This window comes from Scatophagus argus, chromosome 1 (assembly GCF_020382885.2).
Source record: "Scatophagus argus isolate fScaArg1 chromosome 1, fScaArg1.pri, whole genome shotgun sequence".
Classification (NCBI taxonomy): domain Eukaryota; kingdom Metazoa; phylum Chordata; class Actinopteri; family Scatophagidae; genus Scatophagus; species Scatophagus argus.
This window is the reverse complement of record NC_058493.1, coordinates 5,768,670-5,794,575: the sequence shown is the minus strand read 5'-3', so window position 1 is coordinate 5,794,575 and position 25,906 is coordinate 5,768,670. Positions and strand designations below refer to the sequence as shown.

The 25,906-nt window shown below is 39.6% G+C and overlaps 1 protein-coding gene across 3 annotated transcripts; it reads right to left on the bottom strand.

Annotated features, from left to right (window-relative positions):
• Nucleotides 1-3,350: 3,350 nt before the first annotated feature.
• On the bottom strand, nt 3,351-22,399 carry abcc12 (ATP-binding cassette, sub-family C (CFTR/MRP), member 12). Of its 3 annotated transcripts, XM_046402349.1 has the most exons (32): nt 22,303-22,374; nt 20,978-21,113; nt 20,455-20,511; nt 20,038-20,186; nt 19,764-19,910; nt 19,403-19,550; nt 18,620-18,856; nt 17,600-17,773; nt 16,562-16,709; nt 16,132-16,280; nt 15,898-16,005; nt 15,012-15,218; nt 14,855-14,926; nt 14,585-14,709; nt 12,776-12,848; nt 11,813-12,016; nt 11,317-11,451; nt 10,891-10,987; nt 10,026-10,076; nt 9,606-9,698; nt 9,413-9,516; nt 8,903-9,070; nt 7,968-8,194; nt 7,431-7,568; nt 7,041-7,230; nt 6,853-6,942; nt 6,441-6,630; nt 6,011-6,170; nt 5,818-5,896; nt 4,504-4,617; nt 3,933-4,097; nt 3,351-3,851 (listed from the first exon to the last, which is right to left on the bottom strand). In XM_046402349.1, exons 3-32 carry the CDS (start codon nt 20,503-20,505, stop codon nt 3,759-3,761), a joined length of 4,086 nt encoding a protein of 1,361 aa, XP_046258305.1. In that variant the 5' UTR covers nt 20,506-20,511; nt 20,978-21,113; nt 22,303-22,374; the 3' UTR covers nt 3,351-3,758. The 3 variants fall into 3 exon arrangements, with proteins under 3 accessions (XP_046258305.1, XP_046258123.1, XP_046258212.1); XM_046402167.1 differs by lacking the exon at nt 20,978-21,113 and having other exon boundaries at nt 22,303-22,399; XM_046402256.1 differs by lacking the exon at nt 22,303-22,374 and having other exon boundaries at nt 20,978-21,250.
• Between the last annotated feature and the right edge of the window lie 3,507 nt (nt 22,400-25,906).

Sequence of the window (25,906 nt, the reverse complement as noted above, 5' to 3'; positions counted from 1 at the left end):
GCGCGCGCGAGCGTGCACTGGGATCATCCCCCTTGCTGGATGGGTATGAGTGTGTTTATAAAGTGCATGTAATGTATGTGTGTTTTTATGCATTACAGTGTGGTAAGTAAGTGTGTGCACCTTTTTCAGTCAGTGTGTAAATATGACTACCTGTACGTTTTAAATTTCTCTGTTTGTGTACTCATACTGTAACTCATGGTGTATTAATACTGCAGTAATGAGGTCAATATAGACCTTGGTTCATCATACTAAAAGTATTTATAACAGATGTTTCAGCTGGCAAAAAGAACACAGCTCAAACACAAGCCCAGTATAACTGATCTATTGATATTTGTTTTAGCCCTGGCCTGGAGGAAGAGGAGGAAAGCATGTGACTGAAGGGTCACAGGTTCATGTTTCTGAACCAGCTGAAAAGTTTCACTTGGAGCAGACAATCCTCACTACCTCAACAACTCCGCTTTTAATGAAGCTTTGAGCAAGACACAACCAGCGCCGCTGTTTTGATTTTCAAAGGTTGTCTCAGAAAATGAAATAAATTTATCAAGTTGAAATTCACTAAAGTTTTATAGTGAAAACACATGCCATTTTTATGCTGTCAGTCATTCAAACGTGTGTTATGTGTCTGTATATCAAACTGCATGAAATTTGTTAAAAAGCAACTTCTTTTTTTTTTTTTTTTTTTACATTAGATTGCTCTATATTGCTCTATAAGAGTTATCCACATGTGAGCTGCCTTTATCACTGCTGCCGCCATTTTTGAAAAAAAAAGAAAAGTTGAAAAAAAAAAAAGCAGCAAAAACACTCTCTTGGATCTCCCTGTGATAGAATCCCATCCAAGATACTTAAACATATTTGTTTCACATGGCCTATAGCAGGGGCAGAATGGGCAGAATTTCGGAAAAATATTTTGTATACTACCTTTTAGCATGTAAAGGTGTCAAATGTTTTTTATTGATGATAATTCAGAAGTTCTTGCAGAAGATTTAATTACCCGGCATGTAATTTGCCGGGTGTTGCATGTGTGTGTTCAACTAAGGATGGGTCAAATGCAGTAGTCAAATTCAGTATGTGTATGTAAAAATATATATACTGTCAATAAAGTTGATTCTTCTTCTTCTTCTTCTTCTTCTTCTTCTTCTTCTAAATTTGTTTGGTGCATGTAAAAGAAAGAGAGATGAAGAAAATGAAGTATTATCTTTCTGACTGTGCCTTTCCTTTCTCCTTTTAAGCCAAACTCATACATACATTTATAATTACTGAATCAACAGATCGGTTGTATTTTGTCTTTGTAGCAAGAGGCTATTTTTACAACTCTATGTTTAAAAATAAAATATGCTTTTAAAGCATTTCTTTGAGAGCACACAGTACCTTTCATCTCTTCCCGAGGAGGATATATCACAGTAAAAAAATTTAAAAAAAACAAACCTTGTCAGATTACATAAATGATGGTCGTTGTTCTTCGAAAGTAATCCCTTCAAACGACGCATTTCAAGTAGTCAGTCCATTGCTGAGCTGTCAGGAGGAAGAGCAAAACACTCTGGTGCCATCATGTGTCCTTGAGTCAGATGACAGCTGTTTGTAACCAGTGCCTGGTTACAAACAGCTGTCAGATTACATAAATGTTGGTCTGCTGTTTGTAACCAGTGCCTGGTTACAAACAGCAGACCAAAGGAAGCAGTGAGAGAAATTCTTGCTAAAACTGTGATGTTTCAGAAGTCTACTTATCATGTTTTCGTTTTTATTTATTTGAAAGGCTAGAGAGCCATTTCTTGCAGATACATCACACAGCGAAGTTCAGTTTGTTGTTTTACGAGGTCACTGTGTTTGACTTTGTCTCCCCCTACAGGCTCTTAGCGGAATGAAAGCTGTCTTTCCCTGAATACAGCATCGTCCTTCCTTAGCTGAATCTGCTGCATTTCCATCCTGAAGCATTAAAGTGTCATTTGATTTGTGTGTGTTGTGTTTGCAGTGCAGAAAACACACCTGTCTGGCATCAATGACTGTAGAAACTGGTACTGAAAAGAAGATATTGGAGAAGATTTAGATTTATAGTTTCATCAGACTGTGTGATAGTGGCCTCATGAAAGCTGTTTGAAGGTAAACGATTCCTTGATCTAAGTAACTTCCAGATATTTAAAGCACTGGCAGGAAAACAGCCTTTATAAACCAGTTTACCCTTGCATCAACTTGGCTGAAAGGCAAGTGTGTTTCTTCTGTTTTAATCTGCTCTAGCTTCTGAACTATCACATCTCTGATGTTACATTAATTTTATTTTGACCATTGTATAATTTATGAACCAGTATTTAGCAATTTAGATAAGTTTTAGATTGTTTTAGTAGTATTCTATAATGTTTTCTGTAATATATATAAAGAGGATGCCAGTGTGGCAGAAAACAACATGAATATTTTATTTAAGTTTACAGTAATTTTCATTTGTTAAACCTTCATTCATGTGTTTTTGTCACTTACTCTGGGCCGGTTGGTGACAGTCTTTCTTAAGAATAAAACTTAATTTCATTTTCATTTAAATGCATCCTGCTTCATTTCTGTTGAATAATCAGTGGTGAACATGGTCCTGTCAGTCTCCTCCATGCTTCACAGGTTCTCTGTACTGTACTGTGTGTTGCATCAGTGTTGCATACAACACTTCAAAACCAGGCAGTAAACTAAAATATAATGTAGGTTATTTTTCACTTTCTTCCTAAATTGGATTTGCATGCAACAAAATACAGGGCCAAGTGTGAAGTGCTCATTAGATTAGCTCTTTTTTAAGTGAGCCATCCTTTTATATTTTTGTGTATAGATTTTATATATCTTAATATGTATATTATGTCTCCATCGTTTTTATCACCACTGGAAGGTGAGGGGATGGAGAGTGGAGAGATAGAAGAGGGATTGAAAGAGCAGGCTGGGGACAAGACCTCACTACATAAACACAATAACTGCAACTGAAAGGAATTTCATGCCTTAAAGGGATTTCACAGCAGAAAACCTTCTTCCTCATAAGACACTGGCTGGATTTGCTGGTTATATGTGTGAATTCCTCTTTTAAAAGACTCACAACTGTGGTAGAAAACTTCCTACAGCAAATGTATTGAGTTTGCAAAAGTATTAGTCATTTTCACCTCTCAAACCAGCAGTCAGTGAGGTGGACAGGGGGTGGGGAAGAAAGACAGAACTGTTCATTTAAAATAGGCAGCCCTATAGCCTGTAAAAAATTAGCAATGACCACCACAGGCCTCTAATTACAACATGCAAAACTAAAAATGTGTTTGATGATTTTAGACATTTTTTTTCAAACGCGTGGTGTGACCATGAAAAGAGAAATGAATGAATGAAACTAACAAAGTCATTTATTATAATTCGGATCATGTTGCATTGGTTTTATTTTCCACATACAGTTGTTTTTAACATAATAAAATTCTTTAGTTGTTTGAAAATTTGTCACATATTTAGTGCACAACGGATCGAAACTTGGCAGCAGACAACATAGAAAATCAATAAATAATGTTTTAAATACAATATAAATGACAGATTGTATCTGCGTCTTTGTATATTTCTTTCAGAAGACACGTGAACTAAACTCATCACTGTTTTTCAGTATTAACAACATTTCTGCATCAAAGTCCATCTCTGCAACTCAGTTACATTGGTTGCAAGTGGTCCAGATTACAATCTGAGATTATCGTTTCATAAACTTGCGTTTATAGGAATACAGTAATTATGAAGTGGTGCTGTGGTGTCACAGGGCTTCAGGTTCAGGTGTTCACAGTGTTAGCAGCAGTCAGGAGTGAGGTGAACAGAGAGTCTGGTCTTTGCTTCAGTGCATCTGGGCTGTCTAACTCCGCCACCTGTTAGATAGAACATTTACTGTAAGTCTAGCTTTAGGATCAGACAAAATTCCTTTTTGTGCATTTGTGTTTGTTCATTACCTCTCCATTGTCCATGACCAGAATACGATCCGCGTCCACCACAGTGTTGATACGATGGGCAATGGTGAGCATGGTGCAGTCCTGGAAGGCCTCTTTGATGGTGTTCTGGATCAAGGCATCTGTCTCTGCATCAATAGATGCTGTCGCCTCATCCAAAAGGATAATCTGTTGGACAAAGGGAGGGACAGTTAGTGTAGACACAAAAAATGGCTGGAAAGTAAAAGCAAAAGATGGCATAGAGCAGGGAGGATTTGTCAGAAAATTAGATACAACTGCACAGACTAATGTGTAAAACTGAACAAGACAATTGAGAATAGTGAAGATATGATAAGTGAGTAAATAAATGATATAACACAGCAAGTATTCAAACTGGAAAAGATAATGGTAGGTGTGAGGTAACTGATTCGAATGGGAATAGAGAGCTCACAAGCAGTTATGTAATTTGACTGGTGCTGCAACACCAGAACATATGTGGCCATGGTGACTCAGTGGCTGTTCAGCAGGAGCAAAATTATAAAGGATGCAAAACAAACAAACAAACAAACACACACACACACACACACACACATACCTTTGAGTTACGGAGAAGTGCTCTGGCCATACACATCAGTTGTCTTTCTCCTACAGAGAAGTTCTCTCCATTCTCCAGCACCTGTGCCTGTAGCTTTGCCTCCAGTTTGGAGATCTAAGGAAGCAAAAGAAAACACTTAGTACTGGTACTTCATTTCTAGAAATAGTTTAGACCAGGCCACTGGTAGACCTAGTGGGCTGTGGACACAATGACACGAAAGCAAGATTGAAAGCAAGATTATTTTCATCCCTAAATGTCTGCTAAAGAGCAACATGGGAGATAGCCCTGCACCAGTAAAAGCCCCAAGGCTTGTGATGAGGAAATATATGGAGTATAGACTCATAATGACAGGCAGCGATGTGAAGCTAAGAGCACAGTGTTTAATTTATTTCTCCTTTTTATGTCATTTTATTCTCTGTGTTATTTGAGAAGGTGGTTCTCAGAAGTAGGACAATATTTACTTTCTTGACATGTTGTGAGTTTGTTTTGTTTACAGTTTTGTTCACTTATTAGACTAAATATTTAAAAAGCTTGTAAATCTTGCTTGTAAACTCATTGTTTGTATACTTACAAAATGCACCTTTAAGTTACGGAAGGTTAAGAACTCAACTCAAACAGCACATTAAAAAAAGGGTTTTGGAAACACACTTATTTTCCTTCTTCTAAGAGAGGTGGAGTGTGCAGTGGTGGTATGTATGTTTACTTACTGTACTTGTTTTCATTAAGCTTTATTTTATGCTACTTTTACATTTCAGCAGGACATGTTGTAGTTTTCACTCCAGCACACTATTTTGACTGTTATAGTTGCCAGTTGCCTTTTAAATTAATAAAAAATATTTGATGAAAATATGTTGCAGTGTTCCAGATTCCATAACCCAATAATATGTAAAACAGATTGAACTAAATCCACCTCAACAAACTAAAACAGCAACACAGGATGCATTATTAACAAGGTATTCACAAGGTGCATTTTTACGCTTTGAGTTCTTATACTTTGATACTTTATGTACATGAAGCTGATAATACTTTACACTACTCCACCACCAAGGCACCTGCTACTACTTCCAGTACCACTGCTGCACTGCTCCACTGAAAGGTTTCGGATAAAATTGCAAGTAAATATACGCATTACAAATAGTTGACAACTGTGTTTCTATGCATTGTGCTCAAATGACGACTTGGAAAATGATTTATGAAAACCAGTAGACCAAGACAAAGGCAGTACACTGGCTGACCGGATTTATACAGAGAAATGACTACACACTGTGATGAGAGTGTTAATGTTTTGTGCTTCAAACTGTACTGCAAACATACTGAGTCCTTCATGTAGGTCTTGTCCAGCGCCGCCCAGATTTCCTCATCAGTGTAATTGTTGAAGGGGTCCATGTTGTACCTATAGACAAACACACATATTTCCACCATTGGTTAACCAGTGAGTAACCCACCACAGTGAGAAGAGTGGTTGTAAACATGAAGCTATGGGGAGTTATGGCTTATCAAAGATTACCTAACGGTGCCAATAAATAGCACAGGATCCTGAGGGATGACAGACAACTTGCTGCGCAGATCCTGCAGACCAATGGTTGCAATGTCCACTCCATCTATCAGGATGGTTCCTGCTTCTGGCTCTACCAGCCTGAACAGAGCCACGCCTAATGAGGACTTTCCTATGCACGCAAAGCATAGAGGACTTAAGAATAGTAACCCTGATGGGAGCTAAGAATGAAGGGTTTACACTATAATACACAGAAAATTCTTTCATTTACACAATTAAACCTAAAGATGATGCTGCCCAACCCACAGTTGTCAACACTTGCATGGTATAAACACATTATGATCAATATAGACTATAGATTTGGAGATTCACAGCACTACATGAATGTTTATTATGTAATATGACAAATTAACTTGACTATAATCTAAATTAACTGTCTTACCAGAGCCTGTCCTTCCCACAATACCCAGCTTCTCTCCAGCTTGGATGTGGAAGTTGAGCCCGTTGAGGACAATGGGTGTATTCTCTCTGTACCTCATCTTATAGCCCCGGAAGGCGATGGCTCCACTCTTTGGCCAGTCATCTGGTATTTGAGCCTCCTTTATGTGTCTGGGGGCCTCGGACTTGCAAGTCTGTACACAATAAACAATACACACTTTGAGTGAGTGGATAGGAGGGATGCCCAGTAATAACAAGTTGCATAGTCTTTGGCCTTTGTGGTAAATAGAACAAATAGATTATGCAGGTACTGTTCCTCAGTCATTTAGTGAAGAAGATTCAGGTTGATGGATGGACTGCTAGTAGTCGGGCAATGTGTCATCATTTTTCTGAGGCAGCAAACTCTAAAGACTAACCGTGATGTACTCCTGCAGCCGCTCCACTGAGTTGAACCTTGCCTCCACCTCCGTTGACTGCCTCACTACATACTGAAGCATGCCTGTCAACTGCACAATGCATCAGTCTGTAAATATATACGTTGCAGTTGCTCGCATGCCTTTATACAAATAAACTAAACATTCATTCAATTGTTGTCCAAACTTACCTGTATGGTGTAGGACATGGCCAGGCCTTTCAAAGATGGACTGATGACATCTTTGCCGCTGAGCACTACGAACAAAGCCACCATTAAGGTCATGACTGCGGCCATGAAGTCCAGCCAGAAGGATAGCCAGCGTGTGCCGGAGTGAAACAGTAAATAGTGGTTGGAGTTGATGTCATTAAGTGACTTGAACCTACAACATTGCAAAGGACAGGCCAGGGTTTGTGAACATCCTTAACTCACTGATCAACAGCGTTTACAGTGCAGACCTGGATCAGAGACACTGCAACAGAAACACCTGCTGCTAAGGACTGGAAGAGAGCATGCCTGAAAGGTCAACAAACAAAAACCAAAAACATGAGGTACCTCATGTTAAGGACCCCAGTTTCTTACAGTTTTATGTGGCCATCTCTTATGTTGTAGGCATGAATGGTGCTGAGGCCCTGCAGGGTAGAGGTGGTGAGAGAGATGCAGGGAGAGCGACTGATGTTCTCCATCCTTTTCATCTGACGGATACTCCTCTGGAATATACTGTAGAGGAACCAAAAACTGATATTCATCCCTCCATCCATCCATTTTCTATATTGTTTATCTATCAGGGTCGCGGGGGATTGTAGCCTCTCCCCCAGGGTACACCCTGGACTGTTCGCCAGTCAATCACAGGGCAACTGATATTCAATATACCTGAAAAACTAAAATAAAATGTAGTAAAGTCTAGTCAAGTTAAGCTACTTTAATGAAGTAATGTTATATATTGTATCTTTTAGGTTAAGCTTACAAGCTTAGTGAGTGCCTTAAAGAAAGGGCTATAACGATACAATATAAAGATACAATATGCACACCAGACATCAACACCAGATTATGAATTGCTATGACGTCCCCCATATAAATCTATGTCATTATGTTTTCACCTAATAGGTTTTAACTCACAAGAGAATGAGGGTGAATGAAGCTCCCACAACAAGCACAGCTACCAGCATGGGTGGGAAGACAGCTGAAATGATGACCATGGTGAAGGTGACCATCAGACAAAACTGCAAGAAAGGGTCCATGTGAAGGGGAAGCACAGTGTCCACCTCCTCCTGATCTTTGGCGAAGCGGTTGAGAATGCGGCCAGTTGGCGTTGTGTCGAAGAAACTCATGGGACTGGCAATGATCTGAGAAAGGAAAATCAAAAACAATGTAACCCACAGGCAGCGAATACATGTATCTATGGCCCATACCACTTCTGAAAATTGAAAACATATTATCATCATATGGTTGGATTTTTTTAACAGACGTTTTAAAGGATCACAGATTTCATGTACACTATATGGACAAAAGTACTGCGACACCAGCAGGAGCTTTAATGACATTGCATTCAAAATACATAGACAGCTTCCACTCTTCTGGGAAAGTTTTCCAAAAGATTTTGGAGTGTTTCTGTGGGAATTTTTGCCCATTCATGCAGTAGAGCATTTGTGAGGTCAGACACTGATGTTGGACCAAAAGGCCTGGCTCACAATCTCTGTTCCAGTTCATCCCAAAGTCAAGTTCTTCCACACCACACTCATCCAGCCATGTCTTTATGGACTTTGCTTTGTGCACTGGGACACAGTCATGCTGCAATAGAAAAGGGCCTTCCCCAAACTGTTGCTACAAAGTTGGAATCATAGCATTGTCCAAAATGTCTTGGTATGCTGAAGCATTAACCCACCTGTTATGATATGGGTCACATAACAGGAGTAATAAAGATCTGTGTTCAATTACTTTTGTCTATATAATGTACTTATGATAGGTAAACATGGTTTTCTCACATTAAAATTAAGATTGTAAAAAATGTTTGATGGTATATAAAAGGCTTGGTGTCGGCGATTGCACTTTACTTTTCTGAACATGGTGTCATGGAGTTTGCAGGCTGCATTCAAGGTGACCCCGGTGTAGAAGAAGCATTTGATGACGGCCAGTATCAAAGTAACAATCATCACCACGCCATAAATAAGTTGGTAGAAGTGCAGGTCTGGATTATCTGAGATGCTGCCCTGGTGTGATGTCTTATTGGGTGCCCGAGAAAAAAAAAACAAACAAGTGAAAATATTAGATTTTATGCTATTGTGAATATCGTCACATTCTGTGAAGTGCCTGGTAGAGCATTTAAGAATATTTATTGTTTCCAGTGGTGAGAAGACTCAGTCTCACTGAGAACACATTCACATTTCATCCACATGAGTAATGTAGTAGAGTAGTGGTTATGGTTAGGGCAAGGGTATGTCTTCTGGAAATGGATGTAAATCTCTTTAATATTGGCAAAAAAGATGTAAACACAACTTTGTATATGTGTATTTGTGTGTGTGTGTATGTGTGTGAAAGAGAGACATAGAGAGTTATATTCTCACCCCATTACCCTGTCCCAGCCAGAAGCTGAGCCACCAGCTGCTGAAGGCTGTAGATCCAATCATCATGACGATGTTCAGGATGGTGAGGAAGGTGATGAAGTAGCCTGCAGGAACACAGTCAGACCACATATCAACAGCCAGGTCAAGCAAACTGTGTGTGTGTGTGTGTGTGTGTGTGTGTGCTGTATCAGACCTCCAGCTGCCTTGCAGTATTGCTGGTAGACTTTCCAAGAGACTGCACCTTCTGTGGAGGACTCCTGACTGACTAGCTGATCACCAACAGAAGCTGATGGGGAAGAAAAGGATCTTATAGAATCATTGAATTGTGTGGCCATAGAACAAGAATACAAAACGATACGGGTATAAATGTACACTAGCTTCCAGATTGTAAATGTAGTGTAAAGAAATAGTCTGTACAACATGAGATCTGTTCTGAACAGCCGTACTCAAAGCAGGCTGAAAAGCTGATCATCAGTATGGGGATCATTTTCTTTCAAGTGTTCCACTTGCTTGTTGTGAGTGAAATAGTTTTGTAAAGAATGAAAACTTTTGAGAGAGAAGTTCAAGCTGCACCAACTTCAAAATCATAATTTAACGAGTTTTGTAGACTTACATTTCTGGTCAGCTGTCGTTTCATCATCCTTTTCATCTGACATGTCAAATGCTGAAAGCAAGTACAGATTGTGGGGGAAAATAATTTAAAAAACGATAGAAAAAAAATCTATTTACTGTATAATAGAATAATAAACTGACCAAATACTGCAGTAATCACAGTATACTGACAGCCAGAATTGTTGGTTTGTTGAGCTGTTTCACAAAGCTTTTACTTTTTTATCTAATCTAATCTATCTTATCACCCAGTGTCACTTTGTTACCTCAGCGGACTGCAAACACAATGGACTGCTTTTACGTCCTGGTTCTATACTGGCTCTTTTATGAGACCACGCTTTACAGACGGCACTTTGCCCCACAGAAAATTAAAGAAAAGTAAAGCAACATGTTACAACATGTTCCACACAATCCCAGAGTCCATGTAATTGCCTTCAGGGATCCAGTTACGAGCCAGCAAAATGTATTAAACATCTTATCGTCCATCCATTTCCTATACCACTTATTCATCAGGGTCACAGAGGGCCTGCAGCCTATCCCAGCTGACAACAAGCGAGAGGCGGGGTACACCCTGGACTGGTCACCAGTCAACTGCAGGGCTGACACACAAAGACAAACACAGGGAGAACACGCAAACTTGGCACAGAAGGGCCCAAACTGGGATTTGGCCCTGGTAACCTCTTGCTGTGGAGTGACAGTGCTAACCACCGCGCCACAGTGCCGCCCCTTATCAAAGTGTCTCGTTAAACCTATAATGAACTCCAGCCTTATTTTCAGTCATTTCAAGTTCTTGGATGATGAATTGGGGCATCATAAATGATCACATATAATGCATTACAGATCAAATATTTTTGCCCTGGCTTCCATACCTGGGTTCACTAGTCCACTGTCTGCGCGCTCTCTCAGCTCAATCTCGTTCATCTGAGCAGTGTCTTTGGGTGACACTTCATCCTCCTCTTCGTGAGTCTGCAAATGATAAGTAAAACCACACAATTGTCCTAATCAGCTCAGACAAACTGAAAATGTCATCCACTTTCACTTCAGTAGATAATAAACCATAAAGTTGTGCCCCTGCAGAAGACATGTTCCTCTTTGTCCTACAACTCAAATTATGAGACAAATTCTACACATCTAGCCTTTTTTTTATTGATTTTTGAGCTCTCATAAATCAATAAAGACCTTGAGAAATGATTTTACAGCTCATAAAAAAATAAGATAAGGCACATGTTGAGAATAGCAGAGCTAAAGTACATCATATGATTATGATGTACTATAATGTTATTTTTATTTTTTACTTTGGACTGCTCCATCTGGTAGTTGCTGATTAGCTGAGCATAACGTCCGTTGGCTTCCATCAGGGCCTCATGGTCTCCAGCCTCCCTCACCTCGCCATCCTCCAGAACCAAAATGTCATCACAGAACTCCAGATACTGACAGACAGATGTGAGAACAACCACATCAATGAAACCTTCCCAGCACTGTGGCCAGACATCTAAACATCACAGTCCAAACAGGAATCATGTGTCCATATCAAGACTCACATTACTGCTCACAATCTATAATTAATTAAAACCATCAGACACGACTTCCCAGTGTGTGAACTAGTTTTGCTATGGGGTTTACCACAATATGACGCTACATATTGGATCATTTTACATTGGATCTTCTAATGTGAAATAATTTTTAACTATGTCATTGTGAATGTTAAAATTTTGATCCACTGTACCACAAGCATGTTTATAATAAAACATATAACATAATAACATAATAAAATGGTGTCCATATTCCCACCTGCAGCTGGTGTGTAACCAGTATGATGGATTTTCCCTTGAGTTCTTTCTTAATGCATTCTTCAAAAATGTGTTTCCCCACATGGGCGTCGACAGCAGACAGCGGATCATCGAGGAGGTAGATGTCTTTATTGGAGTATACAGCTCTGGCCAGGCTTATCCTCTGTTTCTGCCCCCCTGACAGATTCAGCCCTCGCTCTCCAATCTGCCAACACAACAGCAAAAAGCTCCTCAGAACAGCCGTGGGTCTGGATTTTAACAATGTGGAATAATTAAAGCTAAAACACCAAACTGAGATAGATATCCGCTAATGTCAACCTCCAACTGTCAAAATTAGCTGGCCTGGTATTCAGCTTGTAATCATTTAGTTTCGACTCAGATTTGAACAAATATAGAAGGTTAAAATAGGCAACAATTGTATCTAAATGCATATAAGAAGGCAGGTCAAACAACACAAACAGTGTGACTTGACAACATCATTAATGTTTAAATTATTTTAGGCTAATGATCAGCTTGAGGCGGAAAAAGTTAATATGTTTACTCAGTTACCTTGGAGCTCAAAGGCACCAAGTCTTAACAGAAAACAGCTGCTGTTCATGAGTAGAAAGTCTCATTTATTTTGTCTCTTGGTTATATGTGTGTGACAATCTAAGATCAGAAAAATGTCAAGTTTCTGAATTATTTAGTGAAGATAACTAAAGTTCATTAAGCTTCTGTTTATGAAGAGTCTACACAAATAAACAATATGTTGAATTTTAGTCTGTTTTTGCTTAAGGTTATATTGAAAATATGAGTTCAAGCTCGATGCAGGAAGCTCCACAGACCTGAGATACTCGTGGTCATTCTCAGTAATGAAATGAGAGTCCACAAGGGGCTTTTTACCAAACATCAGAGGCTGTTAATATCAAAGGTTTCACTACTCTCGAAAGAAATAGAGCATAACAGAACAGTACAGAGCTCCTACCTCAGTTTGATCACCATATGGGAGGATTTTCAGGTCAGCTCCTAGACTACAGATGTCCACAACTCTGTTGTATCTATGGAGTAAGACAACAAATTAGCTGAAAGTCAAGGGACGGCTGAGAAGAGTGTATCCAACAGAGCCATTTTCAAGACTTTATTTCGTTTTTTGATTCAGTTTACTCAACAAGAAAATCCACAAACCAGGGTGCATCATTTGGGGAAAACATCTCTCTAAAATGTATAGAGATATTTGAAAAACATGATTCTGAAATGATAGTGGGATGATGTGATTCACCAAAACACTGTACACAGATCAGCTGAGTCACTTCATGCCAAACTTAACAGTTGACTTCTGCTCTTGTTGGATAGCCTTGCCACTTGTAAACTCATAAAGATAAGAGGAACTTTCTCCCTGTTAAACATTTATCATGTTTAATGAGAAGTCTTGTTTTAATGGTCTGTGTCACAGCAGTGAAGAGATACAGCGATAACATACGCTTTATTGCCAAAAGTATTGGCTTACGTGCCTTTACACGCACATGAATTTAAATGACACCCCATTCTTGATCCATTTGGTTTAATCTGGTCTGGTTAATTGGTCCACCCTTTGCAGTTAAAACAGCTTAAACTCTTCTGGGAAGGCTTTCAACAAGGTTTAGGAGTGTGTTTATGAGAATTTTTCTTCTTTCAGAAGCGCATTTGTGAGGTCAGACACTGATGTTGGACGAGAAGGCCTGGCTCGCAGTCTTCCCTCTAATTCATCCCAAATGTGTTCTGTCAGGTTGAGGTCAGGACTCTGTGCAGGCCAGTCGAGTTCTTCCACACCAAACTTGCTCATCCATGTCCAAATGGACCTTGCTTTGTGCACTTTGTGCACATCATCCCCAAACTGTTCCCACAAAGTTGGGAGCACATAATTGTACAAAATCTCTTGATATGCTGAAGCACTCAGAGTTCCTTTCACTGGAACTAAGGGGTCAAGCCCAGCTCCTGAAACACAAGCCCACACCATCATCCTCCCTCCACCATCCTCCCTCACACTTGGCACAATACAGTCAGACAAGTGCTGTTTTCCTTCCAACCGCCAAACCCAGACTCGTCCATCAGATTGCCAGATGGAGAAGCGTGATTCGTCCAGAGAACGTGTCTCCACTGCTCTAGAGTCCAGTGGTGCCGTGCTTTACACCACTGCATCCGACACTTTGCATTGCACTTGGTGATGTGTGGCTTGGATACAGCGGCTTGGCCATGGAAACCCATTCCATGGAGCTCTCTAAGCGCTGTTCTTGAGCAAATCTGAAAGCCACATGAAGTTTGGAGATCTGTAGCGATTGACTCTGCAGACCTCTGCGCACTATGCGCCTCAGTATCTGCTGACTTGGCTCTGTCATTTTACATGGCCTACCACTACGTGGCTAAGTTGCTGTCGTTCCCAATTGCTTACATTTTATTATGATACCACTGACAGTTGATTGTGGAATATTTAGTACCAAGGAAATTTCGCAACTGGACTTGTTGCACAGATGCCATCCTATCACAGTACCATGCTGGAATTCACTGAGCTCCTGAGAACAGCCCATTCTTTCACAAATGTTTGTAGAAGCAGTCTGCATGCTTAGGTGCTTGATTTTATACACCTGTGACCATGGAAATGATTGGAACACCTGAATTTAATTATTTGGATGGGTGAGTGAATACTTTTGGCAATATAGTGTATCATATAGTATCCTCTTTGCTAATAGCCCTCCTATTGTTTCTGTTGTCAGAGGTCGCATACATACTGCTGATGATCATTTGTGTAAGTATTTACTTGGCCTGGTCAAAGGGCTCCCCCATCAGAATGTTTTCTTGAACTGTTCCATGGAATATCCAAGCTTGCTGGGAAACATAGGCAAATTTCCCATTAGCTGTGAGGGACCCCTGCAGAAGGTGCATCTAAAATATAGTGATACAGAGATAACGTCAGTGAAATAAACAATGAGCATTGGTTTGAGCAACAAAATGAAAAATGAACATGCTGGAAACCATGCTCTTTACCATACTGAAGATGGTAAAAGAGAATAAAAGAGAAAACAAAGACCTGCTCCAAAATGCTGGAAATCAGCGATGTCTTTCCACTCCCCACATTTCCACAGACACCAAGCAGATTGCCCTTAAGGAAATAACACAGGGGGTACAAGTTTGGATTTAACACAATCTAATCAACCTAATTTATCTATACAACTGATGAAGCACACCTTAGGCAGTGTGAAAGAGATGTTTTTCAAGGTTGGCAAAGTTGTAGTCATCTCATTCACTACGTGTCCATTGGCTGAGTCTGGCGGGGTGTCAGGCATGCTGGCCGGTTTGGTCCAGGAAAATGTTGCATTCTTCATCACTATGGCTGAGTCACTGTCTTGTCTCTGCATCAGGTAGCGCTCTGGGTTCTGGATCAGCAATATTCTCTGAAACAGTCACACACTGCAGTTCATTTTCCAGTGTTAAGCAAAAATGTTAAAACATGGGGTTGAAACGACACAGTTGAAAGTTGATTTAACTGTAAAGGAGTCAAATACGCATGAGGGTTGGTGTCACAGGGTGGTGTTTGGGACTGAACTCCTACACAGTTATGAAACCACACCTCTCCTAACGCATCCTCATGGATTTCTATCTCTAGTGGGACACAGAGTTAATTTTTAACTCTGGATAGTTATTTTAACACTGGATCTGAATTGTATTAGTAACACTTTAGAAGGTGCTGAATTAATTAATTAAAGATTGAAACAAAATAAACACCAGCACTGTGCTAGAACTGACTCTTTCAGAGGTGACTTAACATGGTAAAATTTGGTGTGTAAGCTTTTTCATGTTTAGAAATTGAGAACTGCAAATTTGGTCTACGTAAGTGAGAAATAAATCTAATGTTGGCATTTAAAATCCTAAACACACACACGTACACAAGAGGAAAATGCCTCAGGTGCCCACAGAAATTAAAATACAATGAAGAATTTAGAAGTTGCTGTTTACATCCATGTCTATCAGGGCTCATGTATGTGTTAGCTGATAGAGGGCTTGACCACAGAGTGCAAAGGCAATCGCATGAATAATAATACTACTGAGCTGAACACAGAGAGAAGAGCGTACCTTCAGTCGTTTGAGTGACACAGCAGCCTCAGCTAGCGCCTTCACAGAAATGGGCAGTACAGCCAGGCAGAACCTCATGGAGTTGAAGATGGCAATGGAGGTAAAGGCCTGGTTAAAAAATAAAAATGGAAAAAAGGATGCTCAAACCTTACTTCACACCACACAACACTGATAAGGTCCTATGTCCATTTTTTTAGAACACCTTTAAATTTCAGTTGAGGTTGTGGTACTCACATCAGACGAGTTCAGACTTAAGCCCAACAGAGTGTGTACCACGAAGGTAAGAACTGGGGCAAGTGTGGGGATGATGCTGCTGATGCTGGTGTTTATATTCTGGATGTAACTGACCTTCCGCAGTTCTTTCTTCTCAGTTTTCCTTAAACCTACAAAACAGACAGCCATTTTGAAACCATTCTGTATCAAAAACTTAAAAGTATTGTTTCATTTAACTTTTTTCACCCTTTGATCATCTGGCTCTACATTTTACAGCTGTGCACATTTCCCCTTCAACTTTGCTATAAGAAATCCCAACTTTTAGACTGTGAAACACAGAAAGTGATCTTTTGGGACTGGTTTTGTGTCTACGTAAAGGAGATAGTGTATTAGAAGATTAAAATTTATCTGGCTGGAACACAAAGTCAACATGCAGCCAAAAACTTCATACCTGCGATCTTCTTCTCAAAGGAATCTTCCCAGGCATACATCTTGATAAGTTTGATGCTGTTGAGAATCTCATTCATTGTGCGAACTCGGCTGTCTGTTATAACCATGGCTTTCCATCTGAATGTGTTAATGAGCTTGGCTAAGAAAAACTGAAAGCAGAAGACAAACAGTATTGATATTGGTGACGACTGAAAACAGGCATCATTTAAGGATGTTTTTGTGTTTGAATTAGTTAAGGACCTGGACCTACTGTATGTAGTCTGTGATGTATTGTTCTGGTTACAATTAGTTACAGATGATGCAGATATAGATATAGATATAGATATACACCTATCAGCCATGACATTATGACTACTGACAGGTGAAGTGAATAACATTGACTATCTTGTTACAATGGCACCTGGAGGAGGCTGGGATATATTTGGCAGCAAGTGAATATTTTGTCCTTGAGGTTGATTTGTTGGAAGCAGAAAAATGGGCAAGTGTAGGTTTGGGCAACTTTGATGAGGGCCAACTGTGTCAGAGCATCTTCACAACTTCAGTTCTTGTGGGATGTTCCTTTCTGCAGGGGTCAGCACCTATCAAAAGTGGTCCAAGGAAGGAAAACTGATGAACCGTCGAGGATCGTGGATGTCCAAGGCTCACCGATGCATGTGGGGAGCGAAGGCTGACCTACATTGTTCAATCCAAGTACACCTCTTCATTAAATGGTATTCTCTGGTGGTAGTGGCTTCTTTCTGCAGGATAATGAGCCCTGCCACACTCCATAAATGATTCAAGAATGTTTGAGACACTGACTTTTCTACATCTCAATCCAACTAAGCATTCCTGAGATGTGGTGGCAAAAGACGCACCTACTCAAAATTAGTCAGATTGTCATAGTGTTATGGCTGATCTGTGTAAATATAGATATAGATATAGATATAACAAATTTGTGGTGGTTTAGACCAGTCCACACATAGGTCATGGTCTATGCTGGACCATTATGACTATTAAATTGAAATACTGTTTATGGAAATGTGTTTATGTATGTACAGACCTGTACAGGGATGAAGATGAGGTATGTGCATACTCCAGTCAGTGCAGTGAAGCCCAGAATGTAGCAGGCATAGACGACACACATAATTAAAAGGACTGGTGCAGACAGCACAAAGCTCCCAAACACCACTGCCTCAAATAACTTGTGGCCATCATTGGTCAAAACATTAATAAGCTGGATGAGAGAGAGAAGGAAAGAGATAGACAAGGAGTCACTTGATTGTAAAAGTTATTTATGACACATATAGTGTGCACAAATTGCTATAAGAAACTGCATTATTTAAGGGAATTATCCAGAAATATCCCCAGCAACATCAGTTGCATGTGTGTGTAGGATACTTTGGTTGTAAGATTTTATGAGCAGCCCATAAATGCAGAAAAAACATTTTTTGTATTTGTTACAATATTAACATTATTTAGTGTGGAATCACAACCAGTGGTTAGGAAGTCTCAGCAGGCTGATCAGCAGGTGGGATCCAACCACAGCTCATTTAATAATACACAAAATATAATTCTGATTTTTTTCAGGTTCTTTTTACCGCTAGAGTAAGATTGTGAAGCAAGGAAAAGGGAAGAACAGTTTGGGTTCTACATACTTAAATGAACTAACATTACATGCAGACACAGATACACATTATCCCCATTTGACACCTGTCTTCAGTGCACCTTCCAGTAGCTCAGGGGCACTCATTTTCATCTTTGCCTCTGACTGACCTCAGTTTACAAGTTGAACTCCAAAAAATAGAATGAGAAATTCTGTTTAATTCTTGTGGGGCATAAGACATGTTGCAAAAGACTATTGTTTGGGGTATATTTGGCATATACAATAACTCACCTCCAGATCTATCAAAAATTACAAAAATTTACAGTATGTTCTACTGAAGTCATTACAAATGGTGGGGAAAGCTATTCTTGATGACAAGATCTGCCAAATTCAAGGCTATTTATTAAAACTTTAATTTATTTAATGTACATTGCATTAAATAAGCATTTACACTTATGTATATAACCCAGTGTTTACCTCTCCCATTGAAATGCCGCTGTGCACCCGCAGAGAGATCACTTTCTGAAAGGCCACTGCAGAGAAGGCTCCCTTCAGTCTGACTGCAGTGCGCAGGTTAATCGCCCACAGCAAAGACACGAGGTAGGCTTTGATGAACTCTGAGGTGAACAAAGCAAAGGCCAGACCAACACCATAGGACAATGTGGACTTCTCTGGGTTATCAGAGTAGTTTAGGATTCTATAGACCAGAACAGCCTGAGAAGACAGAGAGGTTTGTCACATTTGAAAAGAGCATTGTGCTGCCATTGATAAAAGCATATGTGAATTTACACTGCATTTCTCTTTTTCTGGGCAGCAATTATCAACTATAAAAAAATGTATTAATGAAATAATTACTTGTTCTCTTTACTAATTTAATATCACCCATGTCCACCCAATCAAGAAGCTTGCATCTCCTACATGACTATTATTTTTTTTAAATCTGGCTTCAAAAAGAATTCCATCACTCCACTAAGGCACCATCAATTCCCCCTGCACACAGGCATAGAGTGGGAAGCAACATTTTTTACTGTGCTGTAAAGTGTTGTACATTTACTAATATAGTGTACTTGAGTATAATTTTGAAGGAAGATTGTAATGTTATTTCTACTTTGCTACATTTTTTAACCTAAAAGATAGGACAAACTCAGAAAATGGTATCAATTTTTGAAGATTAAACAAGTGGTTTCCAACATTTTGGCTAATAACAAGCAGTGAGAGGAAGCATTGGTGCTGCTGATATTAAAATTCGGATAAAATTACCGGGCCCAGAAACGCTGCCACCATCGAAAGGACACCAGTTAAGACAGACAAAATAAGCCTGGTTCTTTGAAAGCGAAAGATGACTCGAACCAAAGAGGCCTTCTCCAGGCCCACCTTTTTCACTTCTTCCTCCCAGAGTCTGTGGAGCCTGCAAGGCACACATAATCAGAGTTAACATCCTCAGTCTTTTTTATTCATCCCAAAAGTAAAAACACTCCTGAAATTCACTACACGTATTCCCTGTCCTCGATAGTTTCCTAACATTTTCACGCGTCCTTTCAAAGAAATGAATTTCAGCAGCAAAGGCCTATCATATATCAAATGAGAAATGAGAAATGAATGACCAAGAATAATGTCAGACCTGTGTGCACTGTTGTTGGCTTCATCAAATGGAGACAGCTTAATAGAGCTCAAGTCCAGCTTGTTCCTGAATATGGCCCACATCATGGGGGTCATCCAGGCAAAGGATGCAAAAGACAGGAAACCTGCATCGTCCACAGGATGGGACCTACACATGGAAACATCACCAAGTATGTTGCCTTAGCCACAGTGGACTCTTACATGCCTCAGAGTGATTTATGAAATGATATTTAAGTGCATGAAAACAGACTAAGTGTGTCATCAGTGACACTAACTGTGATGGGGAACAGCGGAAGGGTTTGAAGGTCTGAAAGCTCTGTTGGTATTTTTTGAATCGGGAGGGTTTGGGTGATTCACTGTTGTCCATATCAGCATGTTCTGCACTGGAAGACTTAGATCCAGTTCTCCTTCGGAAACTTTCTTCCTTCAGTCATAAACACAAAGATACACAGTGAAAGAATCAGGCAGAGGCTTGAAAAAAGAGGAGGAAGCCAAAAGGAGAGGGAAAGAGACACAGAGTGCCTTTTTAAATATTCCAGCCAAAGAATATCAAAAAAAGGATCAAATACATCCATGGCAAAACACAGGATTTAGGAGGAACAATAGAAGAGGAAATGATGTCAGGCAGTGAAAGCAACATGAGAAAAGGCCAAGGGACTTCTGGTGGAAGCTGCTGTTTGTTCTCTACTTACAAAAGACTCTCCTTGTGCAGCGTCCTTCTCCAAGGAATAGTTGGTCTTCATTTCGTCCTGTAACGTGTGCAGCAAGCAAAGTTAGAGTTTCATTAGCCAACAAAATATTTTCCACGAAAACATAGCTTGTAGTTTAATTCAGAACATACTGGCTTGTCAAAGTGTCTGGCTGGAGGCTGTACTGTACTGTACTGAGGCTCTTACTCTGCTGTGTAAATAGCACATCACAATCATCGCTCATCATATGAGTTGCTGTAATTGTTCATGATGTGTTACATTTATTATAATTGCATGTTATGATGGGTTTCGAACAACTTCCATTCAAGTGTATTAATTTCAAGTAAATATGCAGTAATGCTCAGACAGAGGAGGAATGCTGACACCAAACTTTGAGAGAGCATGGGAATCATTCAAAACAGTTTTGTAGGAAATGAACACATGCTTAAGGACCTCTGAATTCATTCATGACATGAAAATGCAGTGTCAATGAATTACAGCTCACAAGTCATCCTCCACCTCCTACCTGTCTCTCAGCTCCAGTGATACTGTATCAAAGTTCTTGCAAGTCAAATTAAATGCACAGTCCTGAAAATGAGTCCTTGTGACCTTTGTTACAACAAAATCCACAAAGAGCTGAAAAGGCAAAAGTTTACAACCTCCTGTAAAAAAAAAAATGGATTGAGCTCTGCAGGTTTCTTAATGTGACAGACCAGTTCAGACTTTAAGCAATCATCAAATATGCCAGGAGCTTTTCCTTGTCTAGCATAACCTGTTCTGAAAACCTCCCCTTTACTTGTTTGGTCTTCAGCGTCATTCTGCCCATCATTTGTCTCAGACAGAATGGACTGCTGATATTCACCTTGCTACTCTCTTCAGACCACGTGTGTCAAACTCAAGGCTCTTGGGCAAATTTTTTGCCCTGCAGCTCATTTTATATGGCCTGAAAGAGCTTACAAAGAATATAATTTGTGCTGTACAATTCTATGCTACATTATGGAAGCACAAGGAGAGTTTGTGCCTTTGTCCTCTCTGCAACCAGGCAGTGACAGTGCTAAAGGAATACAATTTACAGCAGCATTTTACACCGAACCCAAGTACGCTAATTTTCGCTTCAGAAAAGTTTAAGAATTAAAAAGCAGCCTGCATTCTCAACAGAATGTTTGCCAACCTTACAACAAAAAGACAAAGCAGCAGTGAAAGACGGGTTTATTATGGCTAAAGAAATTGCCTGATCATCAAAGTATTTTCAAAAGGTGCATTTTTAAAGCAGTGTGTACTGAAAGCATGTGAATATTTGTACCCTTAAATGTCTATTTGTCATTATTTTTACAAGAGTTACTACTAAATCCAATTATAATAAAACACTGAGGCAATTATGTCCTATGATAAGTAGGGAAAAAAATATTAGTGTGGTAGTGAAATTTAGTTTGACGCCCTTGCTTAAGGAAGCTGAGCCTCTGTTTGTCTTTTGCACTGCCTTTTATAGAGTTGCCTTCTTTTTATTTACAACATTTTCAACATTTCCTCCCTAAATGTCCTGTAACTTTACACCTCTGCAAAACAAAACATATACAAATATATAAGTAAGTGCTATTAATTTGCTATTCAAGTTATCTAAATTAGACCTAAGAAAACTGCAGAAATGCTACTTAATACATAACATTTATGTAAATAAAAGACATGGAAGCAAACCTGATTAAACTCAACTGACACAACCAAAAACCTGAACTGATATCACAGAACTGAACCACTTCTGAAAACAAAAGACCACAACAACAAACTAAACAGACAAAACAGATCAAAACTAATTTCGAATTTTTGCTGTAAAATAGTGAAATGAATCATTACCTGAGTGCGGAGGACAAGGAAGATTCACTGCAGCTTGTTAATACTGAATCCTGGGCAGGCACTGAAGCAGCAATTTATTCTGCTTTACACAAGGCACATTTGTAGAGATCAAAGGTTGGCCTGTTCAGAGGTAAATGTCCCTCCTCATTCCACAGAGGACAATACGGCCAAACTGCCAAAACAATTACTGTCACCTCATTAGGACTCACTGTGAGCTAATGGAGACTACCTAACATTTATTTTATAAAATTGACAGTGCTGTTTTCTTATGTCCACAGAAGAATAAATGGTGTAACAAATATAGTGTCTGAAACTTGAGGTGTAGCGGACAGATGAAGACAAAGACCACACAGCCTCACTGTTTCAGTGGTGAGGTTACATTTTTAGTGTAGTTATACCTCTCAAAAGTGACCTCGACCAGTAAGAAGCAACCAAGACAGAAACATCTGGAAAGCAATGGCTTCTGATAAAGAAATAACCTGGCAGGTGAAAAACTGCCCTCTGCTGTACTCAGGAGGTATTGCAGCAGTCAAGAAACGCTGCGCAGGCAGCTGGCTGATGACAAGGGCCACAAACCGAGCGTTCTGTGAAGGGCCTCCTGACCAAAGCTTACTGCCAACACTGGATGCTGGCACGTTTAAAGAGGCGCTCCACCAAAGTTAGCTGTTATGATCAGTGCACTATTGGTATTGTTAGAAAAAGGTGGAAAATGCAAACTCTCAGATTTTGCAATTGATTATCGACGTAGGCGCCCATGTCATATAATCAACTAACTGATTAATTATTTCAGCTCTGCAGATACTGTGCCCACAGGGTTGTTGTTAGTTAGGTTACTTGTTTGTGTATTGATAAACAAAAGCTACTTAAAATCCATTTTTTATGAAATGTAATGTTGAGATAATGAAACAATTACAAAATGCCTCAAGCCAATATAATATAAACACAAATTGTCTTTCACTCTAGTGACTTGAATGTCACTAGAGCGTCATTTAGAGCATTAAAGGTAGCATTTAGGTATACTGACTTCATAATGAGTAAACAAGATATTTGCACAAGATATTTTGTTTGCCTACACATTACAGGTGGGGTCTATGGAAAGGTGTAGATTATGCACGTCATTTTTTTGTCTATTCTTTAACAAACCCACACATTAATTTATAAACATATACACAACAGTAACAAGAGAACAGTTCTTTTACAGAGAACGATAATCATAGACATAGATATTATGGTCCCCAAATCTGTGGTGTCTGTGACATGTGTCTCACTGACCTCATCTTGTTGTGTTGTATTATACAAACACAAAAGATCTAAAGACAAAAAGCACACTTTGGACCATAACAAGTGATATAAGTTTTATTTTTGTTAATGATAACGGTTTGTCAGCTACCTAGAAACAGTCTTTCTTAGTATTTTACTGAATACAAATGGGTTTGTTTTACCTGGGGGTTGTTAAAATGGTGCCAAAGTCATTCATGAAGAGCTGGAAGACTTAACGTTGGAAGGACATGTTCACACTTCTCTGCTGTAAGTGAAAAGTATCTTATAAAAATCTAGTTTTAAAGGTGGGTGGTTGAACAAGATTTGTGTCTGTGCATATATGCTGGAAGCCAATCCTGGTCCAATATTTTGTGTACACAAGTGTGACGTGGACACTGGAAAGCTCTTCCAAAGCACAAGCACTGAGAATTAACATAGGAACATATGAGACATATTTGGTTAAGTAGTTAAACGTTTGAAATGTTATATACTTACATAACCTAATAGAGTCAGGGTTTTGTAATGAAGGAGAAGAGGTAGATTTAATTTTTATAATTTTAACAAAATGATGGACCTTTATTTTTTGGAAAAACTAAATAGGAAATGAGTACAGGGTTTTATATACATCTTAAAACATGTTTAGAGGTGATCTTTATCTAATCCCTCTCTGTGAAAACATCAACATCAAAACCATCAAAAACACCTGTTGGATACAGCCTAATGCCATTTGTCCTTCAAGGTGACATTTTACAAAATATTTTTTCTTGTCACTAAAAGATATCTTAACCCATGTATCATTGATTCCCATGTTCTCCAGAGCAAACCTGGTGTGTAGGTTACAGACATTACTTGCAATGTCTTAATCTGCTACACCTGTAACCCATCAACAGACCTTAACCTAAACGCCTTGGGATACTGTCCAGTAGCTTACCTGTATGGTTTTCTCCAGAAACACTCCATCTCCTGAATGCATGCTGTAGGTTTGAGGGGCTACTTTTTGTTACAGAGAGACAGAATCACACCAGGGCTGCTGTTCAAAGTCTGAGGTTTCTTCAGAAGAAGTTTCACTGCTTGTTGACTCTTTGACTCCTGCCACCCCACTGCATCCAGAGTGGAACATGTGTTTGCACTGCCTCACATGCCCAGAGGGTGAGGTGGTGTTACTGGTTTGCTGATTTGTCCCTTTATCACAGCTCTCTGCTTCATCCTTGGAAAGTCACGCTGTCAACCCTGGCCCTTCCACTTCCTTGAGGAGTTAGACATACTCCTTTCACACTTCAGTCTTCTCTGAGACTTCAACATGCAGACAGGGAATTTTAAATTCATCTTCATCCTCCATCTTCTTTTTGATCTTCCTTTATCCCCCTCTCACACATCAGCTGGATATTGTCTTCACCCATCACTGGTTCACGTTAGATTCTCTGATCACTGCTTGTCTTATTCTACCTCCCTCTACTCTGTCTGATCAAAACCCAGCCGTGCCCACACTGTCTCCATCTGCCTTAACCTCCGCTTTCTTCTCCCACCTCTGTTTCTTTCTACTGAGTCCTCTTATCTGGACCTTCTCCTCTCCCTAGCTCTTGTTCCTTTACAGTTTGAATGCACTCATTGTAAGTTACTTTGGACAAAAGTGTCTGCCGAATGAATGGAAGGTAATGTAGAGACCAGTACAGTTGGCGTATAGGGACAAAGTTCAGATTCACAGTGCTGCTCCTCCTCAGTTAACTTGAGAAGATTAGATTAGAGCTTAAGCAAGTTTGAGTCCTAAGGAAGTGAAACTTAGACAGGTCACTGAAATGTGAAATGGCACAGAAAGGAGCTCAGCTGGACCGGCAAACCTTCTCTTGTTCAAACGTCTGGGCCTGCTGAATACTCCAGTGATGATTTCCTGTGTAAGTCAGCTACAGCTACTGCATGAACTGTACTACTCCTGGGATAAAGACAATGAGAAGAAAATCCACAGCTGCCCTCAGTGTAGGCAGACCTTCACACCAAGGCCTGTTCTGCTGAAAAACACCATGTTGAGGGTTCAACAGACTGATTGTATGGATGAAGTGAATCTGTACATGAAACCACTGAACAAGAGTCATTTAACAACTTCAAGCTGTCAGCATTAATCCACTGCTATTTTTATTGCTTGCAGATGTTATGAGAGGATTGACCAAAATAGCACACTTACACTTAGATGCACTTACACTTATTGGTTTGTAGTTTTGTTGTACCTGTTCACAAATTGTTTCTTAGTGTCACATCACTTAAGTACAGCAGCCTAATGGTCTGGTAAATTACACCGACTTATCTGTAGGTCAAGTACATCTGAATAGTACGATGAAAGGGTTGTGAT

What these genes read in the sequence shown, in the direction of transcription:
- abcc12 (XM_046402167.1), bottom strand. Translation starts at nt 20,505, where the DNA reads ATGAAGACCAACTATTCCTTGGAGAAGGACGCTGCACAAGGAGAGTCT. An exon ending in TGGCAGCGTTTCTGGGCCCG is followed by an intron (nt 18,857 to 19,402) that starts GTAATTTTATCC and finishes CTGTCTTCTCAG; the next exon opens with GCTGTTCTGGTCTATAGAAT. An exon ending in GGCTGGGACAGGGTAATGGG is followed by an intron (nt 9,071 to 9,412) that starts GTGAGAATATAA and finishes GCACCCAATAAG; the next exon opens with ACATCACACCAGGGCAGCAT.